This window comes from Neoarius graeffei, chromosome 7, assembly GCF_027579695.1.
Source record: "Neoarius graeffei isolate fNeoGra1 chromosome 7, fNeoGra1.pri, whole genome shotgun sequence".
NCBI lineage: Eukaryota > Metazoa > Chordata > Actinopteri > Siluriformes > Ariidae > Neoarius > Neoarius graeffei.
In genome coordinates, this window is record NC_083575.1 from 62,169,832 (window position 1) to 62,191,126 (window position 21,295).

The following is a 21,295-nucleotide window of genomic DNA, read 5'->3' on the forward strand; positions in this document are numbered from 1 at the left end:
TTGCTAACATTAATACAAGCATTATTTATAGCGACTCTAAACACACACTCATCATGTTAGTCAGCAGCGCGCTGGCAGGGAGCCACTGCAAATCTACTTCAACTTAGTGGCCACTTTATTAGGAACACTTGCGTAAAACCATCCACTGAGCAGCTCAGCCACTGAGCATGTGAGCGGCGAGCAGTGACTAATCAACTTCAAGGCCACATTATTAGGAACACGTGTGTCTGTATAAACACGCACATACATTTAGCGTGCAAATAGCATGTGAGATGTTAGCATGTTAGCATGGCCGCAGGTATCACTTCAGCTTAGTGGCCACTTCATTAGGAACACTTGCATTTGGACTCACAGAGACATTTATCATGTTAGTCAACAGCATGTCAGCACGCTGGCAGGTAGCCATGACAAACTCTCCCTTTTGTCTCATTTCCACAGTGATTGTTCAGGATCACTCAGGATTCTTTACTTGAAAAACTGCAAGCAAAGGTAAAAATGTTTATCTCCAATCTTCTCCTTTTTGCTTGAGCATTGCGGGTCAGTTTCTTCTTTGACTGCTTGCTTTTGTGCTCGAGTTTTGTCGGAACAGCGTCAGGTTTGAGCTTCTCTGTGCGACACTGACACCTAAACTCTCCAACAGATGGGGATTCTTCACAAATCAACCTCCAAGTGATCAGAGCCCAGAGCGGCGCGTTTACCCGGCTGCCAACCCACTTGCTCCGCCTCTTCTCCTTTTTCGGAAAAAGCCAACCCACTCGCTCCGCCTCTTCTCCTTTTTCGGAAAAAGCCAACCCACTCGCTCCGCCTCTTCTCCTTTTTCAGAAAAAGCCAACCCACTCGCTCCGCCTCTTCTCCTTTTTCGGAAAAAGCCAACCCACTCGCTCCGCCTCTTCTACTTTTTCAGAAAAAGCCAACCCACTCTCTCCGCCTCTTCTCCTTTTTTGGAAAAAGGTTAAAAACTTCTTCCTGAACCGGTCCCGTTGTTACAGTTCACTACACAACAATAATGCCGCTTTTCCACTACCAACGCGGCTGAGTTGGGCTGAGCCGTGCCGTGCTGAGTCGGGCTGAGCGGGGCTGTTGGAGTTGCATTTCGACTACAACCGCGCTGAACCGTGCTGGCTGGAAGTGGGTGGACACATTGGGTGGAGTTAGCGAAAGTGGGTGGACGTCACGTGATGTCGTTAAGCAGCGCAAACAGTGACATCAGTGATCTTTTAAGCGGTAGTCTCACGACCCGGATAGTAAACAATAAACATGGAGGACATGGAGTCGTTAGTGTTGCTGGTCTTGGTGCTGTGGCTTGTTGTCACCGACAGCGCGGACAGATACTGGCAAGAGCGTATAGATGAGGCGAGGCGCATAAGGCTTCAGAAATTCTCGTAATTCTTCTCCTTCCGGGTTTGCGGTGTTTACAGATCCCAGCGCGCTCGCGGGGCGTGTGTGGGCATGTGAGGACACTCCTCCTCACCAATCAGTGCACAGGGGAGTGTCTGCTCACGCCCCCAACCTCAGTCGGCACGGTTTGGCTCGCTTCAGCCCCACTCCAAAACGGTGCGAGTTTTAGGGGCTAAGCAGGGCTGAAGCGAGCTGAGTCGTGCTGGTTTTTTGGTAGTCGAAACGCGAGCCGTGTCGGGCTGAAGCGAGCTGAAAAAGGGTAGTGGAAAAGGGCCATAAGGCATGGTTTTATGCCTCCGCCACCGTAAGGTGCAGGAGGCATTATGTTTTTGGGTTGTGCGTGAGTCCTGAAACCTTGTGAACGCGATATCTCAAAGGCAGATGAAAGGAATTTCACCAAACTTTCACCATTTGTGCGCTTTGGGACAAACATGAACTGATTAGATTTTGAGATCAAAAGGTCTAAGGTCAAGGTCACTGTGAGGTCAAATGTCTGTCTGAAAACCTTGTGAACACAGTATCTCCAAGGCTAATACAAGTAATTTCACCAGGTCAAGATTACTGTGAGGTCAAATGTCCATCCCCAAATCACAACTTTATAAGGCGTGTAGTCTACCGGGCGGAGGCATTCCCATCGACGCCGTTGGCGTCGAGTTCTATCTATTTTTTTTTTAAATTCCTGAACACACTCAAGCCGAGCGGCAATGAAAATACCCGGAAGTGGACTCGCTCTCCCCCCCTCCATTTTTTATTTAGTTTAAGATTAGACAATACATCAACAAAACAGTAAGAACAAGAGAAAGACAAAGTGACAGACATTCCAAGACATGACAAAGGAATAAATAAAAAAATAAGTAATATAGAGGAAAAAATAGGGGTGATGAGATAAGTGAATAAAATAACATAAAATAATAAATAGAAATAAGTTTAAAGAAAGAAAAGGAGATATAAAACAGGGCAAATTGAAACGACAGACAATTTCACTTAATGTAATTTGAATAATTGAATAGCTGATGAGCACTTTTTGTTGGATTCGATATGTGACAGAGACTCAAAATATATTTTTGGAAGTGGGCTCAACTCAAGCGGTTTGTTTGTCTTAAATGACGTCACGCGCCGAGTGGTCATGGAAACAGCCGAACAGAAATTCGCCGTGATTTCGCACTAACTTATTTTAATTATTATTATTAACAGTACTTCTTGGGACCAGAAGAAAATTACAGAGGGGTTTTTAACATATAAAGTTTCAAATGTGCATAAAATTAAAACCGTTGCCGTTGAGCTTTAAACGCACGTGTAAGACATATTAGAGACTTTTAATTTGAAATTGTCGCTTCCGGTTGCTGTTAAAGAGCCCGCTTTGCCTCACTGTCCTGTCGCTGAGTAATAAACAGAGTGTTTCAGACCTGATACTGGGACAAACCTGAGTGCATCACAAATGGCTCAAAGTGATGGCAGCTCATATTTCAGGAGGTGCAGTCTCTTCTGGATAGTAACTGTAACTCTGTCCATGGGTTACTACACGGTAAGTTGGTTTAATTAGCAAGAAGATAAACTAAAAGTCTGTGAAACACTTAATACTGTCCATCCATGCACCGTGACTCATGGGGTTTATTCATTCTCTGTGTATCAGTAGCTGAATATTAACTGCAGCAGGGAAATGAGTGTCATGCCGATGTTTTTGCAGTTAGAAGGTTGTGACGTGGCAGGTGCAGTGAGTTTTTAGTGGAGTTTGCTGGATTTTGTGAGTACTGTGTGTGATGTACTGTGTCTAGAGTAAAGGTGAAGCGTGTTGTTTATTACACTTCAGATAAAACAGCATGGTGTGGGTGTGTGGAAGAGTTTATTTGCTTTATAGGATAAAGTCTAAGTGTGGTGAAGGGTCAGAGTCCTACATTATTCAGTGGTGTGTGAGGTTACTCTGGCTAACGGTGAAAATAAAACGCCGAAATGGCAGCTTTAGTGAAATAACGGGCAGGTCAGTGGATGAATAGTGGTTTTGGTGTGTGTGTGTGTAGAGCTTAGAAATGGCTAGCTGCCAAAATGGCCCCCAATAATAATAATAATAATAATAATAATAATAATATCAGGGATGTTTAAAAGATGTGCATGCTCGATTTACTGCGCATGCTCTGTCTACCGCACATGCACGCGCTCATCGAATTATCCTCTGTTAGTGATTGGCTAGTGGCTAACAGGTGTTCGCTTTACAGCCTGGAAAACTTTATCTATGGTGTTTGGCTCTAAAAGTAATTTGAAGAAAAATCCTAATTTGGACATTGTGTGCAAAGTTCAAAGTGTTTTGTCCTATACACAGTAAGGACATGTCCTCTTGTACAATGAAATTTTGAGTTTGCTGTCCTCCATGAATCTCATCTCATCTCATTATCTCTAGCCGCTTTATCCTGTTCTACAGGGTCGCAGGCAAGCTGGAGCCTATCCCAGCTGGCTACGGGCGAAAGGCGGGGTACACCCTGGACAAGTCGCCAGGTCATCACAGGGCTGACACATAGACACAGACAGCCATTCACACTCACATTCACACCTACAGTCAATTTAGGCCGAATCCCATTTCACCCCTTGGACCAACCCCTTGGCCCTTCCCCTCCATTTTGCGCGTTCACGTGAAGGGGTAGGGGTATCCCAATCCCAGTTAACGCGAAGGGGTAGGGCTTCTGTACCCCTCCAAACGGAGATTTTCCTGGAGCTGACTCCGAACGAAGGGGTTTGAGTGATTTCCCACAATGCCATGCGGATTTCAGCGAGATTTCATGCGGATTTCAGAAAGATGGCGGTTCCCGCGGCGAAAGATTGTCATAAATGTATTTTCTCCATTATTTACGTGTTTTAAGTTGTTATCCAGAGGAAACACGCCGCTTGATTCGCTTTCAAGCTGAGAATGAGCAGCGATTTCTGAAATCCAAGCTGCTGCTAAAAAGCTTTGGGAGTGAGTATTGTTTTCGGTTGCTTGACTGCGTACGTTTTGTTCTGTTATTCTCGCTTTTATTGTTTACATGAGTGTTCTGACACCTCATTCTGTCGGATGTGGTGCACGAAGCGCCAAAGATATCCCATTCAGTGGTGTTAGTTAACAAATCACACCCTGCCAGCAGAGATTTCTGGTTCTGCCTCTGGCTCTGACTGTAGCGGCTGGTCGCAGCCAATGACGCATTTGGTCGCGTTTTGCTAACGTAAACGCTGACGGAGGTACGCGATGACGTATGCGATCGTTGAAGGGCTATCCCAATACGTAGGGGTTGAATTTCAAGCCCTATCCCTTGTAGCTCAGTTTCAAGGGGAAGGGCAGAAATTAGAATTGGGATTGGGCCTTAGAGTCACCAGTTAACCTAACCTGCATGTCTTTGGACTGTGGGGGAAACCGGAGCACCCGGAGGAAACCCATGCGGACACGGGGAGAACATGCAAACTCCGCACAGAAAGGCCCTCGCTGGCCCCAGGGCTCGAACCCAGGACCTTCTTGCTGTGAGGCGACAGCGCTAACCACTACACCACCGTGCCGCCTCCATGAATCTCAATTACAAATAAATAAATATGTGGAAGAAATAATACAAAGTAAAGGCAATCTCATCTCATTATCTCTAGCCGCTTTATCCTGTTCTACAGGGTCGCAGGCAAGCTGGAGCCTATCCAGGGTTCTTACAAGAACAAAAAGGGTAGTCCATATCACTCCAATCCTAAGGTCTCTGCACTGGCTCCCAGTGAGCTATAGAATTGACTTTAAAGCACTACTTCTTCTATTTAAAACATTACATGGGATGGGACCCAGCTACCTACTGGATATGTTTCAATTATATGCATCAACTAGGTCTATAAGATCACAAGAGAAAAACTTGCTAGTAATACCAGCTGTCAAAACGAAGTGTGATGAAGCAGCCTTTAGTTGCTATGCTGCTAAGCTTTGGAACCAAATTCCAGATGAGATCAAAAATGCTCCTACTGTTGTTAGTTTTAAATCCAGGCTCAAGACAAAGCTGTTTTCAGATGCTTTCACTTGATTAATTTTTACCTAAAGTGTAATTTCCTTTAATATAATTTCTTTTAATTTTGATTTTAATGATTTTACTTTATTTTAATTTCTTTTTAATCTTGGATTTTAATGATTTTACTTTAATTATTTGTTACTGTTCTTATGCTTTTATTTTTTGTGAAGCACATTGAATTGCCTGTGTGTATGAAATGCGCTATACATATAAACTTGCCTTGCCCAGCTGACTACAGGCGAAAGGCGGGGTACACCCTGGACAAGTCGCCAGGTCATCACAGGGCTGACACATAGACACAGACAACCATTCACACTCACATTCACACCTACGGTCAATTTAGAGTCACCAGTTAACCTAACCTGCATGTCTTTGGACTGTGGGGGAAACCGGAGCACCCGGAGGAAACCCACGCGGACACGGGGAGAACATGCAAACTCCACACAGAAAGGCCCTCGCCGGCCACGGGGCTCGAACCCGGACCTTCTTGCTGTGAGGCGACACCGCTAACCACTACACCACCATGCCGAGTAAAGGCAATGTAGTGCAAAATAAAAGCACAAACCCAGTATAGTACAAAATAAAGGTAAATATAGTACAAAATAGGCAGTCGTCGTCTTCTCTTGGCTGCTCCCAATTAGGGGTCTCCACAGCGGATCTTTCGTCTCCATTGCTCCCTGTCTTCTGCTTCCTTCTCTGCCGCTTTCATGTCCTCTCTCACCACATCCATGTATCTCCTCTTTGGCCTTCCTCGTTTTCGTTTGCCTGGCAGCTCCATCCTCAACATTCTCCTTCCAACATGCTCTGCATCTCTTCTCAGGATGTGCCCATTAGGGTGCATCAGTTGCCCCCTAAAAATGAAAAGTTCCTCCGATCATGATGCATTTTTGTTTTTATGTTCCTTTTGGTAAGAAAACACACTGGGTGAAATCTCATCTCATTATCTCTAGCCGCTTTATCCTTCTACAGGGTCGCAGGCAAGCTGGAGCCTATCCCAGCTGACTACGGGAGAAAGGCAGGGTACACCCTGGACAAGTCGCCAGGTCATCACAGGGCTGACACATAGACACAGACAACCATTCACACTCATGGTCAATTTAGAGTCACCAGTTAACCTAACCTGCATGTCTTTGGACTGTGGGGGAAACCGGAGCACCCGGAGGAAACCCACGCGGACACGGGGAGAACATGCAAACTCCACACAGAAAGGCCCTCGCTGGCCCCGGGGCTCGAACCCAGGACCTTCTTGCTGTGAGGCGACAGCGCTAACCACTACACCACCGTGCCGCCCACTGGGTGAAATATTTTGACAAAATTCAAAAGTTTAATGGTGGCACCAGGAGCTCAAAGTTATGGAAAAAGCTGCTATTTTATGACTTTTATGACAAAATTTCGATCACTTTTCATGAGACATTATGGCACCTTATAGAGTATACCAGATATCTTAGATACACATTTTTAGTACATATTCTAAATATATTATCAAGCACAGTTTGAGTTTTAGCTGTTCACTGAATCATTGTTCAACTACTTTTAAACAATACAAATGTATTATGAATCACATTAATGCTTCTCAATCCCTTGCAAAGGTTCTTAACATGATCTCTGGGTCACAAGAAATCAATAAATGGAGTCCAACATTGTGATTTCAAACCTTACGCGAAAACATATATAAAATAAGCGTTTTTTGGCAAAAAAAAAAATGAACCTCATGGTGCCACCATTAGACTTTTGAATATGGTCAAAAAATTTTACAGGCTGTCTTTATTGGTGAAAAGGAACACCCGAACAAAAATGCATCAGATTTTATGAAAGTGAGGGCGACTGATGCACCCTAGTGCCCATACCATCTCCGTCTCCCCTCGCTTAGCTTAATTCCCAAGCTCTCCACATGTGCTGTCCGATGTGCTCGTTCCTTATCCTGTCCAACTGTGTCACTCCCATCGCAAACCTTACCATCCTCAACTTTGCCTCCTGTCTCTTCGTTAAGAGTACGGTCTCCAATCCGTACATCACAGCTGGTCTCACTACTGTCTTGTACATCTTACCTTTCACTTTTGCTGGGACTTTGCTATCACAAATGACTCCCGAAATCCTTCTCCAACTGCTCCACCCTGCCTGCACTCTCTTTCTCACCTCACTATCGCAGCCCCCATTTTCCTGCACAATTGTCCCCAGGGGTGGCACGGTGGTGTAGTGGTTAGCGCTGTCGCCTCACAGCAAGAAGGTCCTGGGTTCGAGCCCCAGGGCCGGCGAGGGCCTTTCTGTGTGGAGTTTGCATGTTCTCCCCGTGTCCGTGTGGGTTTCCTCCGGGTGCTCCGGTTTCCCCCACAGTCCAAAGACATGCAGGTTAGGTTAACTGGTGACTCTAAATTGACTGTAGGTGTGAATGTGAGTGTGAATGGTTGTCTGTGTCTATGTGTCAGCCCTGTGATGACCTGGCGACTTGTCCAGGGTGTACCCCGCCTTTCGCCCGTAGTCAGCTGGGATAGGATCCAGCTTGCCTGCGACCCTGTAGAACAGGATAAAGCGGCTAGAGATGATGAGAGATGAGATGAGTTGTGGGGAGTTGAATTCACCAACTTTCTTTATCTACTCCTTGCATCTTCACTACACTCATCCCCATTCTCACTGATGCACATGCATTCTGTTTTAAGTGCAAAATAGGCAGTATAATACAACAATAAGGCAGTGATTGGACGAAGGGCGGTAATGTGCAAACAGATGTAAACAGTCAAGGGCAATTCCACAAAATGGTCAACCCAAGGGGTGAAAATTAATTTTGTATATATGGTGTTAAATTTGATTGGGTTATTATTCATAATGATTGGTTCATTCACTGCAGTCAATGTTTTTGTGCTGAACTCCAGTCACATGACTGGCGGCCATTTTGAAATTGGCAGCTGCAAGCACATACTTGAAACCCAAAACTAACAGACACAAAGAAGCACTCAAACCGCTGTCAAAAGTCCTCAGCAGGTAAGTTAAACTGTGTGGGTTTTTTTTTAAATATCAAATGGACCTTATTCTTTACATTTCCATGAAAAAATTGATTCCATTGAGTATCACGGCTTTGGGGCCTTTTAGATCTAACTTTGTTCGCTTTTAGATCTAGCTTTGTTCACTGATTGATGATATGACTAAGAAAGAGAGACTTGCCACATTTCATCGCTCTCTGTACATCAAATCATATGTAAATTTGGAAAGTGTTGCATTAGTTACCCAGAACGTTGCGTCAGTTATTGTACATTCCATGATCTCAAATATCAGTTCTAAACATTTTTCATAGTTGATTTCTTTCATTGTATTCTATGGCATGTTAAAAGCAAGGTTGGAAAAGATAATAAAATTGCAACAAGTTTCACAGAAATCGGCGTTTGTACTTGTGTGTTCACAGTTGTTGAATTTTCTAAGTTGCCTCAGTTACCAATGTTCTCTGCATGCCACTCAATAAATTATTCATATCTGGGGAAAACTGTGTTGTCCAAGATGGCCTTTGGGCCTTTAAGTCATCATACATTTGTTTAGTTTGCTCTTTCTATAATAGCCACACAGTTTAATTTTAAACCCTCTGAGTGTTGTCAGTTATTGCCCTCAAGGACAGTTTACAGGGAGGTAGTCCATGGTTGGGTGGCACGGTGGTGTAGTGGTTAGCACTGTTGCCTCACAGGAAGAAAGTTCTGAGTTGGAACCCAGTGGCCGACAAGTGTGGAGTTTGCATGTTCTCCCAGTGTCTGTGTGGGTTTCCTCCCACAGTCCAAAGATATGCAGGTTAGGTTAATTGGTGGCTCTAAATTGACCACGAGTGTGAATGGTTGTTTGTGTGTGTGTGTGTTAGCCCTGCGATGAGCTGGCGACTTGTCCAGGGTGTACCCTGCCTCTCGCCCATGGTCAGCTGGGATAGGCTCCAGCTTGCCTGTGACCCTGCATGGGATAAGCGGTTACAGATAAAACAAACAAGTTCATGGTTATAGACTCCTGTCAGCTGTTCAGGAGTCTGATGCTGGTGGGGAAAGAAAGAGTTCTTTAGTCTGACAGTCTTACATTTCACGCTTCTGTACCTCCAGCCTGAGGGTAGAAGTGTGAACAGTCCATGCTGGGGGTGTGTGGGGTCTTTGAGGATGGAAGCAGCTCTCCTGTGGACTCTGTGGTGTTAGATGCTGGAGTTCTGGTGATCCTCTCAGCAGTCTTCACCACCCTCTGATTTTAGATTAGATAAAACTTTATTGATCCCTTTGGGTGGGTTCCCTCAGGGAAATTAAGATTCCAGCAGCATCATTACAGATAAACAAAGAAAAGAAATAGAGAAGACTTCTAGATAAAATAAAGTATTTACATATACAAATATAAAAAGAATAAGATATGGGGGAGGTGGGGGGAAGGGGCGGCGGTAGGAGAGATATTGCACATTGTCCAGTATTGCTTATTGTTAGGCTAGGCTACTGCTCCTTCCCGTCCTCTGTCCTCCTGTTACCCCTCCTCCCCCCAAGAGAGGAGTTGTACAGTCTGATGGCATGAGGGACAAAGGAGTTTGGGTCTGTTTGTCCTGCACTTGGGAAGGAGCATTCTGTCACTGAACAGGCTCCTCTGGTTGCTGATATAGGTACATACAGTCCCTTTAAGAAACTACATTTCCCATCAGCCAACTTCTACGTTGACCTACGTCATGCCGGGGCGGGATCACCTACGTCACATTCTCCATGAAGGAATAAGTAACAGCGCAACACTTCCTTCTTCCTCTTTGGTGCTGTGAACTCGTCATGACCGGCGCGTTTTGCAGAGATAAGGAGGCCCGCTCACCAGAGCATCCAAGATAAAGACGTCTTTTCTTTTTTCTTCTTTCTTGCAAGAATCAGAGCTTCGTGCTTTTTTTTTTAAACTTACCTTTGGCCACGGTAAAAATCCAGAATTGCGCGATTTTTAACTCCAGTCGAGTTACAACCGGTTTTATTCATTATAAGTACGTACGACTGCAACCAGAGCAGTTTTAATTAAAAGTTGGGAGCGACCGAAATTCCTCCTAATTAAAGCGCTGTGCACGTTATTCTGATCAGAGACTTTCTTTTCATCACGAGCGACCATCGGACCAAGAAATTCTCTGCGTTTTCTACAGAAGCAACTCACGTGCTTCACAACGGAAACTCCAAAGTCTCTGAACATGTCTCCATAATCTTGCTATAAACAAGAAACTGGAGTAGATTGGCATTTGGGCATAAAACCTAGTCTTAGGAATTTGCTTTTATTGAAGTAGTGTGAATTTAAACTCAGGAACTGTTTAAGTGTGCACACTGATTTTTGTTTCCATAATTGTTCTATGATCTCTGTTTTGTTTAATAGATAGGTTGCATGCTCTTTCTCTTTCTAACACTTTAATTTCATTAATTACACGCATCTTGACCGCATCAAAATTTCAGTGGATTTAGTACTGTTATAAGCTAGTGAAATTAGCTTATGGCTAATTCTTTTGTCCCATTAGCATCCAGAGCTAACTGCATTGTCTCAAGGGACTGTAAGGCCTTACCACGTGGTCACCCTCCCCCACACCTTAGCTAGCACAAACACACCTTGGCTAGCATTCCTTTGTCTTAGCTAGCGACACAAGGCTAATCCGTGCCTCCACATGTGGTCAACACATCTCAATTAGCAACCAAAGCTAACTCTCTTGTGTTACTCAGAAACACGTGGTCACCAGGCCTCACAAACACATCTTAATTAGCACACAAAGCTAATCTTTTGTCTTCACCAAACACGCGCGCGCACACATGCACGCATACACGCACGCATACACACACGCACTCAAGTATATATATCATATTTGTATATATTTCAACTGCCATTATTCATTTTTATCTTTGTTATAATAAATTCATTTATTGTTGAAACTGTGTTTGTGTGTTCCGATATTTATGAAGTCACACAATCTCAAAAGAATTCAAAGGTGCATATAGGTTGTGTAATACGGTAAGTGATCATAATAATTTGGAAATACCATAATTTAGCTGTTTGGTAATTTCTTATTAAGCACCAAAATTAATGGTATTAATTAATGAGACTGATTCCATGAATGATTTTAATTATTAACCTTCAGATTCAATGAGCTTGATCACTCAATTACCAAATGCACCTGCACTGATGACGGTGTGCAGAGGGTGACTGGCATCGTCCATGATGTTCAATAGTCTGTCCATAGACCTCTTCTCTGCCACCGTCACCAGAGAGTCCAGCTTCATGCCGACCAACTGCATCACTGTGTGGTATGGCAGCACAGTGATGCAGTTGGTCAGAATGCTGTCAATCACGCAGCTGTAGGAGTTGCTGAGGCTCTTGGGCGACATACCAAACTTTCTCAGCCTCCTCAGAAAGTAAAGTTGCTGTTGAGCCTTCCTAACCAGCTGTGTGGTGTTGGGTGTCCATGTGAGGTCCTCACTGATGTGAACACCCAGGTATTTGAAGCTGGTCACTCTCTCCACCTCAAGCTCCCGGATGAACAGTGGCCGATGAAGTCTCCTCATGTCCGCTATCATCTCCTTCATCTTGTCTGTGTTGAGGGTGAGGTTGTTGTCCTCACACCATGACAACAGACTGGCCACCTCCCTCCAGACCCGGCGGCAGAAGCGGTCTAGTAGCCGGGCATTGCACTGGCTGGGGGTGGGCACGCATCGGCGAACCCAATTTTACTAGGGGGGTCCGGGGGCATGCTCCCCTGGAAGAAATTTAAAAAAAAAAAAAAAAACACTCTAAAATGGTGTATTTTGAGCTCTTCATACACCCTGTTCCGCTGCTATATATTGTCCGTCACTGAGCGCATTTGCAGGGAATATTCCGTTTCATAAGGAATATTGGCAGTATTCCGTTTGCGCACGAGTCATGTTGTAAACTCGTTCTGAATACCCAACACTGAATGCGCAAACGGATGATTGTGATCAATGTTGACAGCAAATTAAGATTGATATTTACAATTAAGAGTGCGCAACAGGGGGGCGTCTTGGCTCAGGTGGATAAGGCGCCATACCATAAATCCGGGGACCCGGGTTCAATTCCGACCCGCGGTCATTTCCCGATCCCTCCCCGTCTCTCTCTCCCGCTCATTTCCTGTCTCTACACCATCCGATCCAATAAAAGGTGAAAAAAGCCCAAAAACATATCTTTAAAAAAAAAAAAAGTGCGCAACAGATTACATCACACTCGTACCCCCGTGCCACACTCATCCTCCTTGCACAAAGCCTAACTGCAGTCACTGAATCCCTTCTAAGTGAAACCATGCGCATTAAAAGTTTTATGTCTCAAATCTAGTTTTGTGAAGCATGACAACATTAATCTTTAATACAGATGTGTTTTGTAGGTTAACTGAAACGTCAAAACCAGTTTCTTACCTCCAGTGCTTAGTTTGCAAATCAAACACCAAGTGCATGACCGCGCAGGGCTGACGAGTTGGGCGCAGGCCGAAACGTTAAGAAAACAGTGTGTCCTGAAGATTGATGATTGACGCTTGAAGATGCTTGGGTTTCTTCCACGTCCTCCTCGAATTGTCTGTTGAAGAACCGTCGTATGTCCATCTTGTTTAGTTTACACTTTCGTCATGTTATTTTGAGATTTGTCTTCATCTAATGACTGCTCATAACGGCTAAGGAACATTAACGCTAAGTTCTGATAGAAGCTTAGCTGCTACACCATTTCCGTTTAACCCAGATCATTACGAAATAACCAATCAGATGATTACAAATAGTTTTAACACATTTTAAATTAAGGACTTTTTCTTTAATATTATGCCTTTTTTAAAAAAAAAGCGTTTTAATTGTAGTAGCCTGCTATTTATTTATTTTAAATATTGTGTTAAGCTGTTGGCCCTAGCCTATGACGGCGGGCGGGCCCACGCTAGGGCAGGCCCCCAAAGGCCCGCCCATCGTGCCAGGCCCACCTCCCTCCTGTAGGCCGTTTCATCTCCGCCAGTGATGCGTCCTATCACTGCGGTGTTGTCCGCAAACTTCAGGATGATGTCCTTGTGGGAGGCGACACAGTCGTGGGTGAACAGGGTGTAGAGCAGGGCTATTCAAATACATTTGCAGGGGGGCCAAACTAGAAAATTATAAAATTTGTGAGGGCCGGAGGGGCAATTGACATAAAATTGATATCAGCTAAAGGCAATTAAAATATACTATACTAAGGTACATAATATATGAAATAAAATAAGGTACATTTTTCCTTTTCTTTATTATGAAAGCATTCAACACATTGAACATGTTGTAATGATTACAACAAAAGCTTCCCTAAGTGCAAAACTGCAATGCAAATACTGCATAAGACCTGGGGTGATAACAAATATACTGAGAAATATACACAAATTTTACCCTTAAAACAGTAAACATAAGTAATAGCTTGTATAACAAATTCAGACAATCAAAATAAAGCTGCCATAAGTGCAAACTGCAACTGCAGTTTCAAGTATCAAATCTTATTTGGGGTGATAACATTCAAATATCCCTGAAATATACCTTTAAAACAGTACTCATTTTAAAACGAGATCAACATTTCAAGTGTACAGTAAGTAAGTACAAATCTGCTAATTAAAACTATGTGCTGTAAACATACTCTTGATGGAAACTAACTACTCACAAGAATAGTTTTTTCCTCCTTTAGTTTACCGTATTTATCAGTGAGCTCTCTCTTGTTCTGTGCAAAAGCCACCAATTGCACGCTGACTTTGTTCAAAAGAAGTTACCAGTCTGTCTATTCTCCTTCGTCTCTCCTCGGAGCCCTCTCGGTATTGCTCAGAAAATCAAGCATCTTTTGTTGTAAAATGTCTCTTCACGTTGTACTCTTTGGCCACAGCTACTGATTCGTTGCGCAATAAACACACAGGTCTATCGCTTGCCGTAGTTGGCAAAGTAAATAAGTACTTTTCAGTCCATTCGCTTTGAAATTTACGGTTTTCTCTGTCAACTTTGCGATGTTGCTTGGACAGCGCCATGTTGCCACTGCTGTAGCTGCATGGAGTGTCACAGCGCGAGAATGAGTGTTTGTCACCATGGAGACGACCTGTACTCTGGTCTGTGCCAGAGCGGTAGAGAAAACTGTGTGCCGCGGCAGATACGTAGATATGATTTTTTTAATTTTTTTTTTAAATCTGCCGCGGGCCGGATTAAATTTCAATCGGGCCAATTTGGCCCCCGGGCTGCTATTTGAATAGGCCTGGTGTAGAGGATGGGGCTGAGGACGCATCCCTGTGGGGTGCCAATGTTTTGGTATTGAAATCAAATATTACTTGAAAGTAAAATATTTAGGTGCAGAGTTGGACCAATCCTTAAATGGAGAGGCAATGGCCAAAAAGGTACTGAGTAAGGTACACGCCAGATTAAAATGTTTATATCAAAAATCAAAATTAAGATTTAAGAACCAAGAAACTGTTGGCATCAGCACTGGTACAATGTCATTATGATTATGCCTGCTCTTTTTGGTAGTCAAGTTTGACTAAGAAAACAAAACTGCAGATTTCTCAGAATAAATTGGTTCGTTTTACTCTAAATTTACAGCCAAGACCATCGTTATTTACTGAGCACTTTAAAATCTTAGGGTGGCTCCCTATCCGATATAGAGTAGAGCAATTAAAACTAGATCATATGTACCGAGTGCTTGATGGGACGTCTCCTAAGTACCTTTCTGACCAATTCCTTTCCATCTCAGGAAGACATTCTCATAATACTCGTTCATGTTAACATTCGCTAATCATTCCTCATTTTGGTGCTTTTGCTAAGTCTTCATTTTGTATCACTGGTGCTCAGTTATGGAATAGTCTTCCTTCTACTTCAGTCAGTCTTGGTTAAATGTTAAGGCTTGTATGTTATGACTTCTATTTAAAAAAAATAATTTTCATATTTTTATTAGTATTAGGTTTATATATCTCTGTCACATCTTGTATTATGGGGACCACAGTGGAAATAAGTTTAACTTTTTTTTTTTTGTTATCCCTGGCAATATTTATTTTTTTAATTTTATTTTTTTTTTTTTGTGCTCATGTTTATTTTGGATTATTTTGTTACGCTTATCATTTTTATGTACTGTATTATTGCCAAATAAATCAGATGAGCTGTGGCAGCGCGTCCTGAGAGGCTGTGGGCTCGCGTGCTGTACAGCAGTGGATTAAAGGGTGCGCTAATCGCAGCGCTGCTGTAACTTGGCACGCGCGGCTTACAAACTTTTTTTTTTTTTTTGTCCGACTTTCGGCAGCGCTGCGAAACGTCGCCGTGTCACAAGACCTTAAAACCTCGCGCGAGCAAGACGGCTGCACGTGCTCTCCTTCGTGACATCAGAGCATGACCCTCATTGGCTGGAATCTCCGGTGACCCCCCAAAAAAAGACCCGTGTTTCCTCACTCCTGATTCCAGAACAGCTGGGACTGTGTGTAAAACGCTAATAAAAACGATGCAGTGATTTTGTAAATCCATTTTGTCCTGTATTTAATTAAATATAATCCAAAGACAAGATATTTAATCTTCAAGCTGATACACTATTGTTTTTGTAAATGTACACTCATTATGAATTTGATCACGTTGACTATCAAGTCAGCCAAAGACCAAAACTAATGGCCTCTGCATGCTCTTGCGACAAGGCTTTTGCAGATAGCTTTTCGCAGACAGTTGTAATTTATCGTTGAGCGGGGAGTAATAGGCATGCGCGATGTTACTCACCGGCACAACGCAAGGGGGCGCGAAGTTGCGAAATCGCTAGGAGTAGTTGGTGGGTGTGGTTAGTGGAGTGTTTATCCTCCGGTTACTTATAATGACTAGAACTGGAGTCGTATATGTACTTCCTCGATCAACCGCTCTTCGTGCTGCTCCATCTTCGCTCGTGTTTTTAAAAATGGCGGTCGTGAAAACAAAACAAACCGGGAAAGTAGGGAAGCGGAAGTGCGTGTACAGCGGATGTAGAGTGGACCAATGAGAGCCCTCTTGTCTGCGACGCTGTCTGCGAGGCTTCTGCAGTGGTCACAATTTTTGGGAGGTGCGCGCAGAGCGTCTGCGAAGGTGGGGGGGCTACGCAGACGCTGTCTGCGACGCCATCTGCGAGGACTGTGTTGTCAGCATAAATTGGCCTTAATGCGTAGAATGACTCAACCCAACTAATCTAAGCGGTTTATGGGGCCCCCTAAGGGTCATGGTGGGGATTTTTTTTTTAAATATCTTTTTAACCTCCTAAGGCCCAAGCTGTTTTTTTACATGCATTTTTTTATTTCTCTTTGCTATTTGCGCTTATTAGAACCTGATTAGAATAAAAACTAAGCATCATCTTTTGATAAAATGTACTTTTAGAGAAAAAGTATGTCCACATATGTGGATTCTTGTTCCGAATTTCTAAAAAGTGCTGTCCACGCATGTGACCACTAAGCCCTAGAAGGATACTTTCACAGTTGGTAGATAATCCCAACATATACAACATATTTTTGGGGGGTGTACAAGTTCCACGTCATAACTTGGTGGGATTTTAAAAAAAATCGGGTCTATGGGATTTTCAATAGTATGGCTCTCAGCTTAGGAACGTTACCACTAGGATCGCTGTGTTTCACTTTCCCTCCCTATTGCAAGGGACCAACAAAGCGGCTTAAAAAAATCCCGACCCTTAGGGGGCTCCATAGCTGTTACATCCAGCTTAAACCTGGAACCTGTGTCCCATAATTCAGTGCTAGTTGGGTTCGTTGGTTTTGATGTGTTCATGTACATCACATCCAGCATGTCAGACTTTGGAGCTTTTATGTCGTCGTCTTTTGGCTGTTCCCGTTATGGGTGGCCACGGCGGATAATGTCCCATCACCTCCTGTCCTCTGAAGGAGTGTCACACGTACACTTAAGCACAGTCTTAAGCACACAGTGAAATTCCTCCTCTGAATCTGAAGCAGTGAACGTGCACACACACCCAGAGCAGTGGGCAGTTATACTACAGCACCCAGGGAGCACTTGGGGGTTAGGTGCTTGTTCAAGGGCACTTCAGCCTGACCTCAGGCCATAGCTGCCCCATGTTAACCTAACCGCACATCTTTTTGATCTGTGGGGGAAACCGGAGGAAACCCATGAAGATACAGGGAGAACATGCAAACTCCACACAGAAAGGCCTCCGCTGGGCTTAAACCCAGAACCTTCTTGCTCTGAGGTGACAGTACTAACCACTGTGCCTCTGTATCTTCTGTCACACCAACCATTCTCATGTCCTCCTTCACCACATCTGTAAATCTTACCTTTTGCTCTTCCTCTTTTCCTTCTACCTGGCAACTCCATCTCCAGAATTCTGGAGCCTGTGGATGATAACCCAGCCAGTGAGGTGCACAAGCCAGAGTCCCAAAGCACCAGTCCCAAGCCTGGATAAATGGGGAGGGTTGCGTCAGGAAGGACACCTGGCATAAAACTCCTGCCAAATCATCTATATGGAGTATTTATTTAGAAGAACAACTTTTATTAATCACATGTACACTTGTGAAATTCCTCTCTGCATTTAACCCATCTGAAGCAGTGAACACACGCATGTACACACTCACCCAGAGCAGTGGGCAGCCATGCTAACAGCACCCGGGGAGCAGTTGGGGGTTAGGTGCCTTGCTCAAGGATACCCCAGCCTAAGGCCGCCCCATGCTAACCAAACTGCGTGTCTTTGGACTGTGGGGAAACTGGAGCACCTGGAGGAAACCCACGTGGAGAACATGCAAACTCCACACAGAAAAGCCCCTGTCGGCCACTGGGCTTGAACCCAGAACCTTCTTGCTGTGAGGCGATAGTGCTAACTACTACACCACCGTGCCGCCCAAAAGCCATTTGTGCTTTAGTAAATAGAACATGCAAACGCATGCACTCGGACCACTTTAATAGGAACACTTGTATCTCTGCGTATTCATGCAAGAATCGGACAATTCTGTGCCAGTATTGTAGTACATAAAATCACACAGAAACAAACAGCATGGTTTTCCTCAAAGCGTTTTAACGTATCGGGCCCGATATGCTTGCTCTGCCTGGCGATATGCTTAGTTGCTTTAGTTAAAATCCGATATGCTTAGATTTATACCGATACGTTAAATTTCCTACCCACAAGTAACTAGATACATAGGAGAGCAAATAACAGATCCATTTACATATTGATTGATATTTGTGTTAAGTCGTCTTTTTTTCCCCAGTGTTTGTGTTGATTCTGTCAAAGTAATATGTCCGCGTGGTATGATGGAAACAAACTGTAATCTGTTGGCTATGTCAAGATCACGTGTTCAAACCGTCCAATAAAAATATTGAAAGAAAATGTCAGACATCCTGGAATTTTCCGATTCATTATCAGCGATCTCATTGGCTGCCGATGTTGCCCCCCACCAGACGGACAAAGCCGACTGATTTTGATCACAAAAGTTTGACCTCGTCTATTATCATTATGGCTTCGATCAAAGATTGGTTGACTAAACGTCAACAAACCCACGTGAGTGATGGCGCACAAAACCAGACAACTGTCACGACAACGAAAACATTATCAATTTTGATCACAGCGACTGGCTCAAAAAGCACTCGCTGGACAATTTGATCCACATCAGCATGGATGACAGCAAGATGGACTATGAGAGGGTTCCCCAACACTGGGCCAAGCAAAAGCCAAGGAGAATTAATCCGCTTTAAAGGAGTAGAAAACTTAATTCATTAGAAACCCACGCGGACACGGGGAGAACATGCAAACTCCGCACGGAAAGGCCCTCGCCGGCCACGGGGCTCAAACCCGGACCTTCTTGCTGTGAGGCGACAGCGCTAACCACTACACCACCGTGCCGCCCCCTGAGAGCATCTGTTTTCAAAAAATTTTCCGGGGGGGGCATGCCCCCGGACCCCCCTAGTTTCACTTCATGCCGTTGGCGCTCAATTGTCTGTGTATTATCAGAACAGAATTTAGGGCTTTAATTTTTTTCTGGGGAAAACACTGAAACAGGTGTGAAGTGCTTCAGATAATATTCACATCAAACATCAGAAAGAGGCTTGAACGTGATTTCAGTTACACTGATTATGTCATTGTTGTTGGTGCCAGATGGGCTGTTTTGAGTATTTCAGAAAATTTAAATCAGATCTGTGCTTTGTCATGTGCAACAGACTCGAGAGTTTCTCTCGGGTCTCTTATGATTTGTACACTCTGCTCAACCCAATAAAATTCTGAAACTTTATTTCATAGTAATCCCACCATCAGTGCCAACATGTTTGATATTTTGTAGCCCGCTAACTAGTTGAGCAGCGTCTCAACAGGTGTCCTGCTGTCATTTTCCTTCCCTCTCTGAGCACTCGTGCGCTCCCTTAGATCAGTGTTTTCTAATGGTTAAAACCAGAACGATTGTGATTTTACATGATTCCTGGTTTTAGGAAGGAGTACCTGCTGACTTTTTTCCTTTCCTTTTAATATTAAACATGTACGAGTAAGTACAGTTGGGAATGATGTATGAGGCCGTTTTAATTTAAATCCTATTACAAGTTGGCTATAAACATTTCTAGTGAAATAATGTCTGATTTTAAAATTCAGAAACCTCAAACAACATGAAACATTCATAGCCACTGTCTCTAAGAGCTGTATCATCTGATCATTTAAACAAAAATGGTCTAGCCTACAGATATTAAAGCAGGAGTTTATCGTTTTGAGGGCCCTACAATAGTCACAGCTGACAATATGATAACACAGCACAGTAAACTGTAGCTTAAATATAAATCAGCAGTAATTTGGCTGGTTGTGATATTAGATGACAAGGTTAAAATCTAGCATCTACTTTGAAACTATGAAAGGGACCGACTTGCCCTTCCCAGTATCCGATTCGTTGTTTGTTTTGAAAGCATGTGACCGCTTCCTGCTAGTTCGCTGTGCAGCAAAACCGCCGCAAATTTTACCCATGAACGTTTTCTTAATATGTGGAAACTTTGAGCAAAACATGCCTTATTTTTTTCCCCTTTCCTTCACGACCACACATGAGATGGCTGAGGCTGGCTTGGGTCCATTACAACAGAATCTTCTTTTGGTTGATCCTATTAGGGGTCCCCACAGCGGATCTGTTCTACATATTTGATTTGGCATAGGTTTTACCCCGGATGCCCTTCCTGACGCAACCCTCCACAATCCCAAGTCCCTGGTGCTTGGGACCAGCACTAAGTATGTACTGGCTTGTACAACCCTGATTCCAAAAAAGTTGGGACAAAGTACAAATTGTAAATAAAAATGGAATGCAATAATTTACAAATCTCAAAAACTGATATTGTATTCACAATAGAACATGGACAGCACATCAAATGTCGAAAGTGAGACATTTTGAAATTTCATGCCAAATATTGGCTCATTTGAAATTTCATGACAGCAACACATCTCAAAAAAGTTGGGACAGGGGCAATAAGAGGCTGGAAAAGTTAAAGGTACAAAAAAGGAACAGCTGGAGGACCAAATTGCAACTCATTAGGTCAATTGGCAATAGGTCATTAACATGACTGGGTATAAAAAGAGCATCTTGGAGTGGCAGCGGCTCTCAGAAGTAAAGATGGGAAGAGGATCACCAATCCCCCTAATTCTGCGCCAACAAATAGTGGAGCAATATCAGAAAGGAGTTCGACAGTGTAAAATTGCAAAGAGTTTGAACACATCATCATCTACAGTGCATAATATCATCAAAAGATTCAGAGAATCTGGAAGAATCTCTGTGCGTAAGGGTCAAGGCCGGAAAACCATACTGGGTGCCCATGATCTTCGGGCTCTTAGACGGTACCGCATCACATACAGGCATGCTTCTGTGTTGGAAATCACAAAATGGGCTCAGGAATATTTCCAGAGAACATTATCTGTGAACACAATTCACCATGCCATCTGCCGTTGCCAGCTAAAACTCTATAGAGGATGTGCAGTCACGTGACCTGCATGTA

General features: G+C 43.7%; 1 protein-coding gene across 2 annotated transcripts in view; it reads left to right on the plus strand.

The window, feature by feature from the left end:
* Positions 1–2,748: 2,748 nt before the first annotated feature.
* Positions 2,749–21,295, plus strand: part of tmem254 (transmembrane protein 254) — a 28,224-nt gene continuing 9,677 nt past the window's right edge. For both annotated transcript variants that reach the window (XM_060924805.1, XM_060924806.1), the window contains exon 1: positions 2,749–2,923. In XM_060924805.1, the coding sequence (XP_060780788.1) occupies positions 2,837–2,923 (87 nt within the window). In that variant the 5' untranslated portion in view covers positions 2,749–2,836. The remainder of the gene's footprint in view (positions 2,924–21,295) is intronic.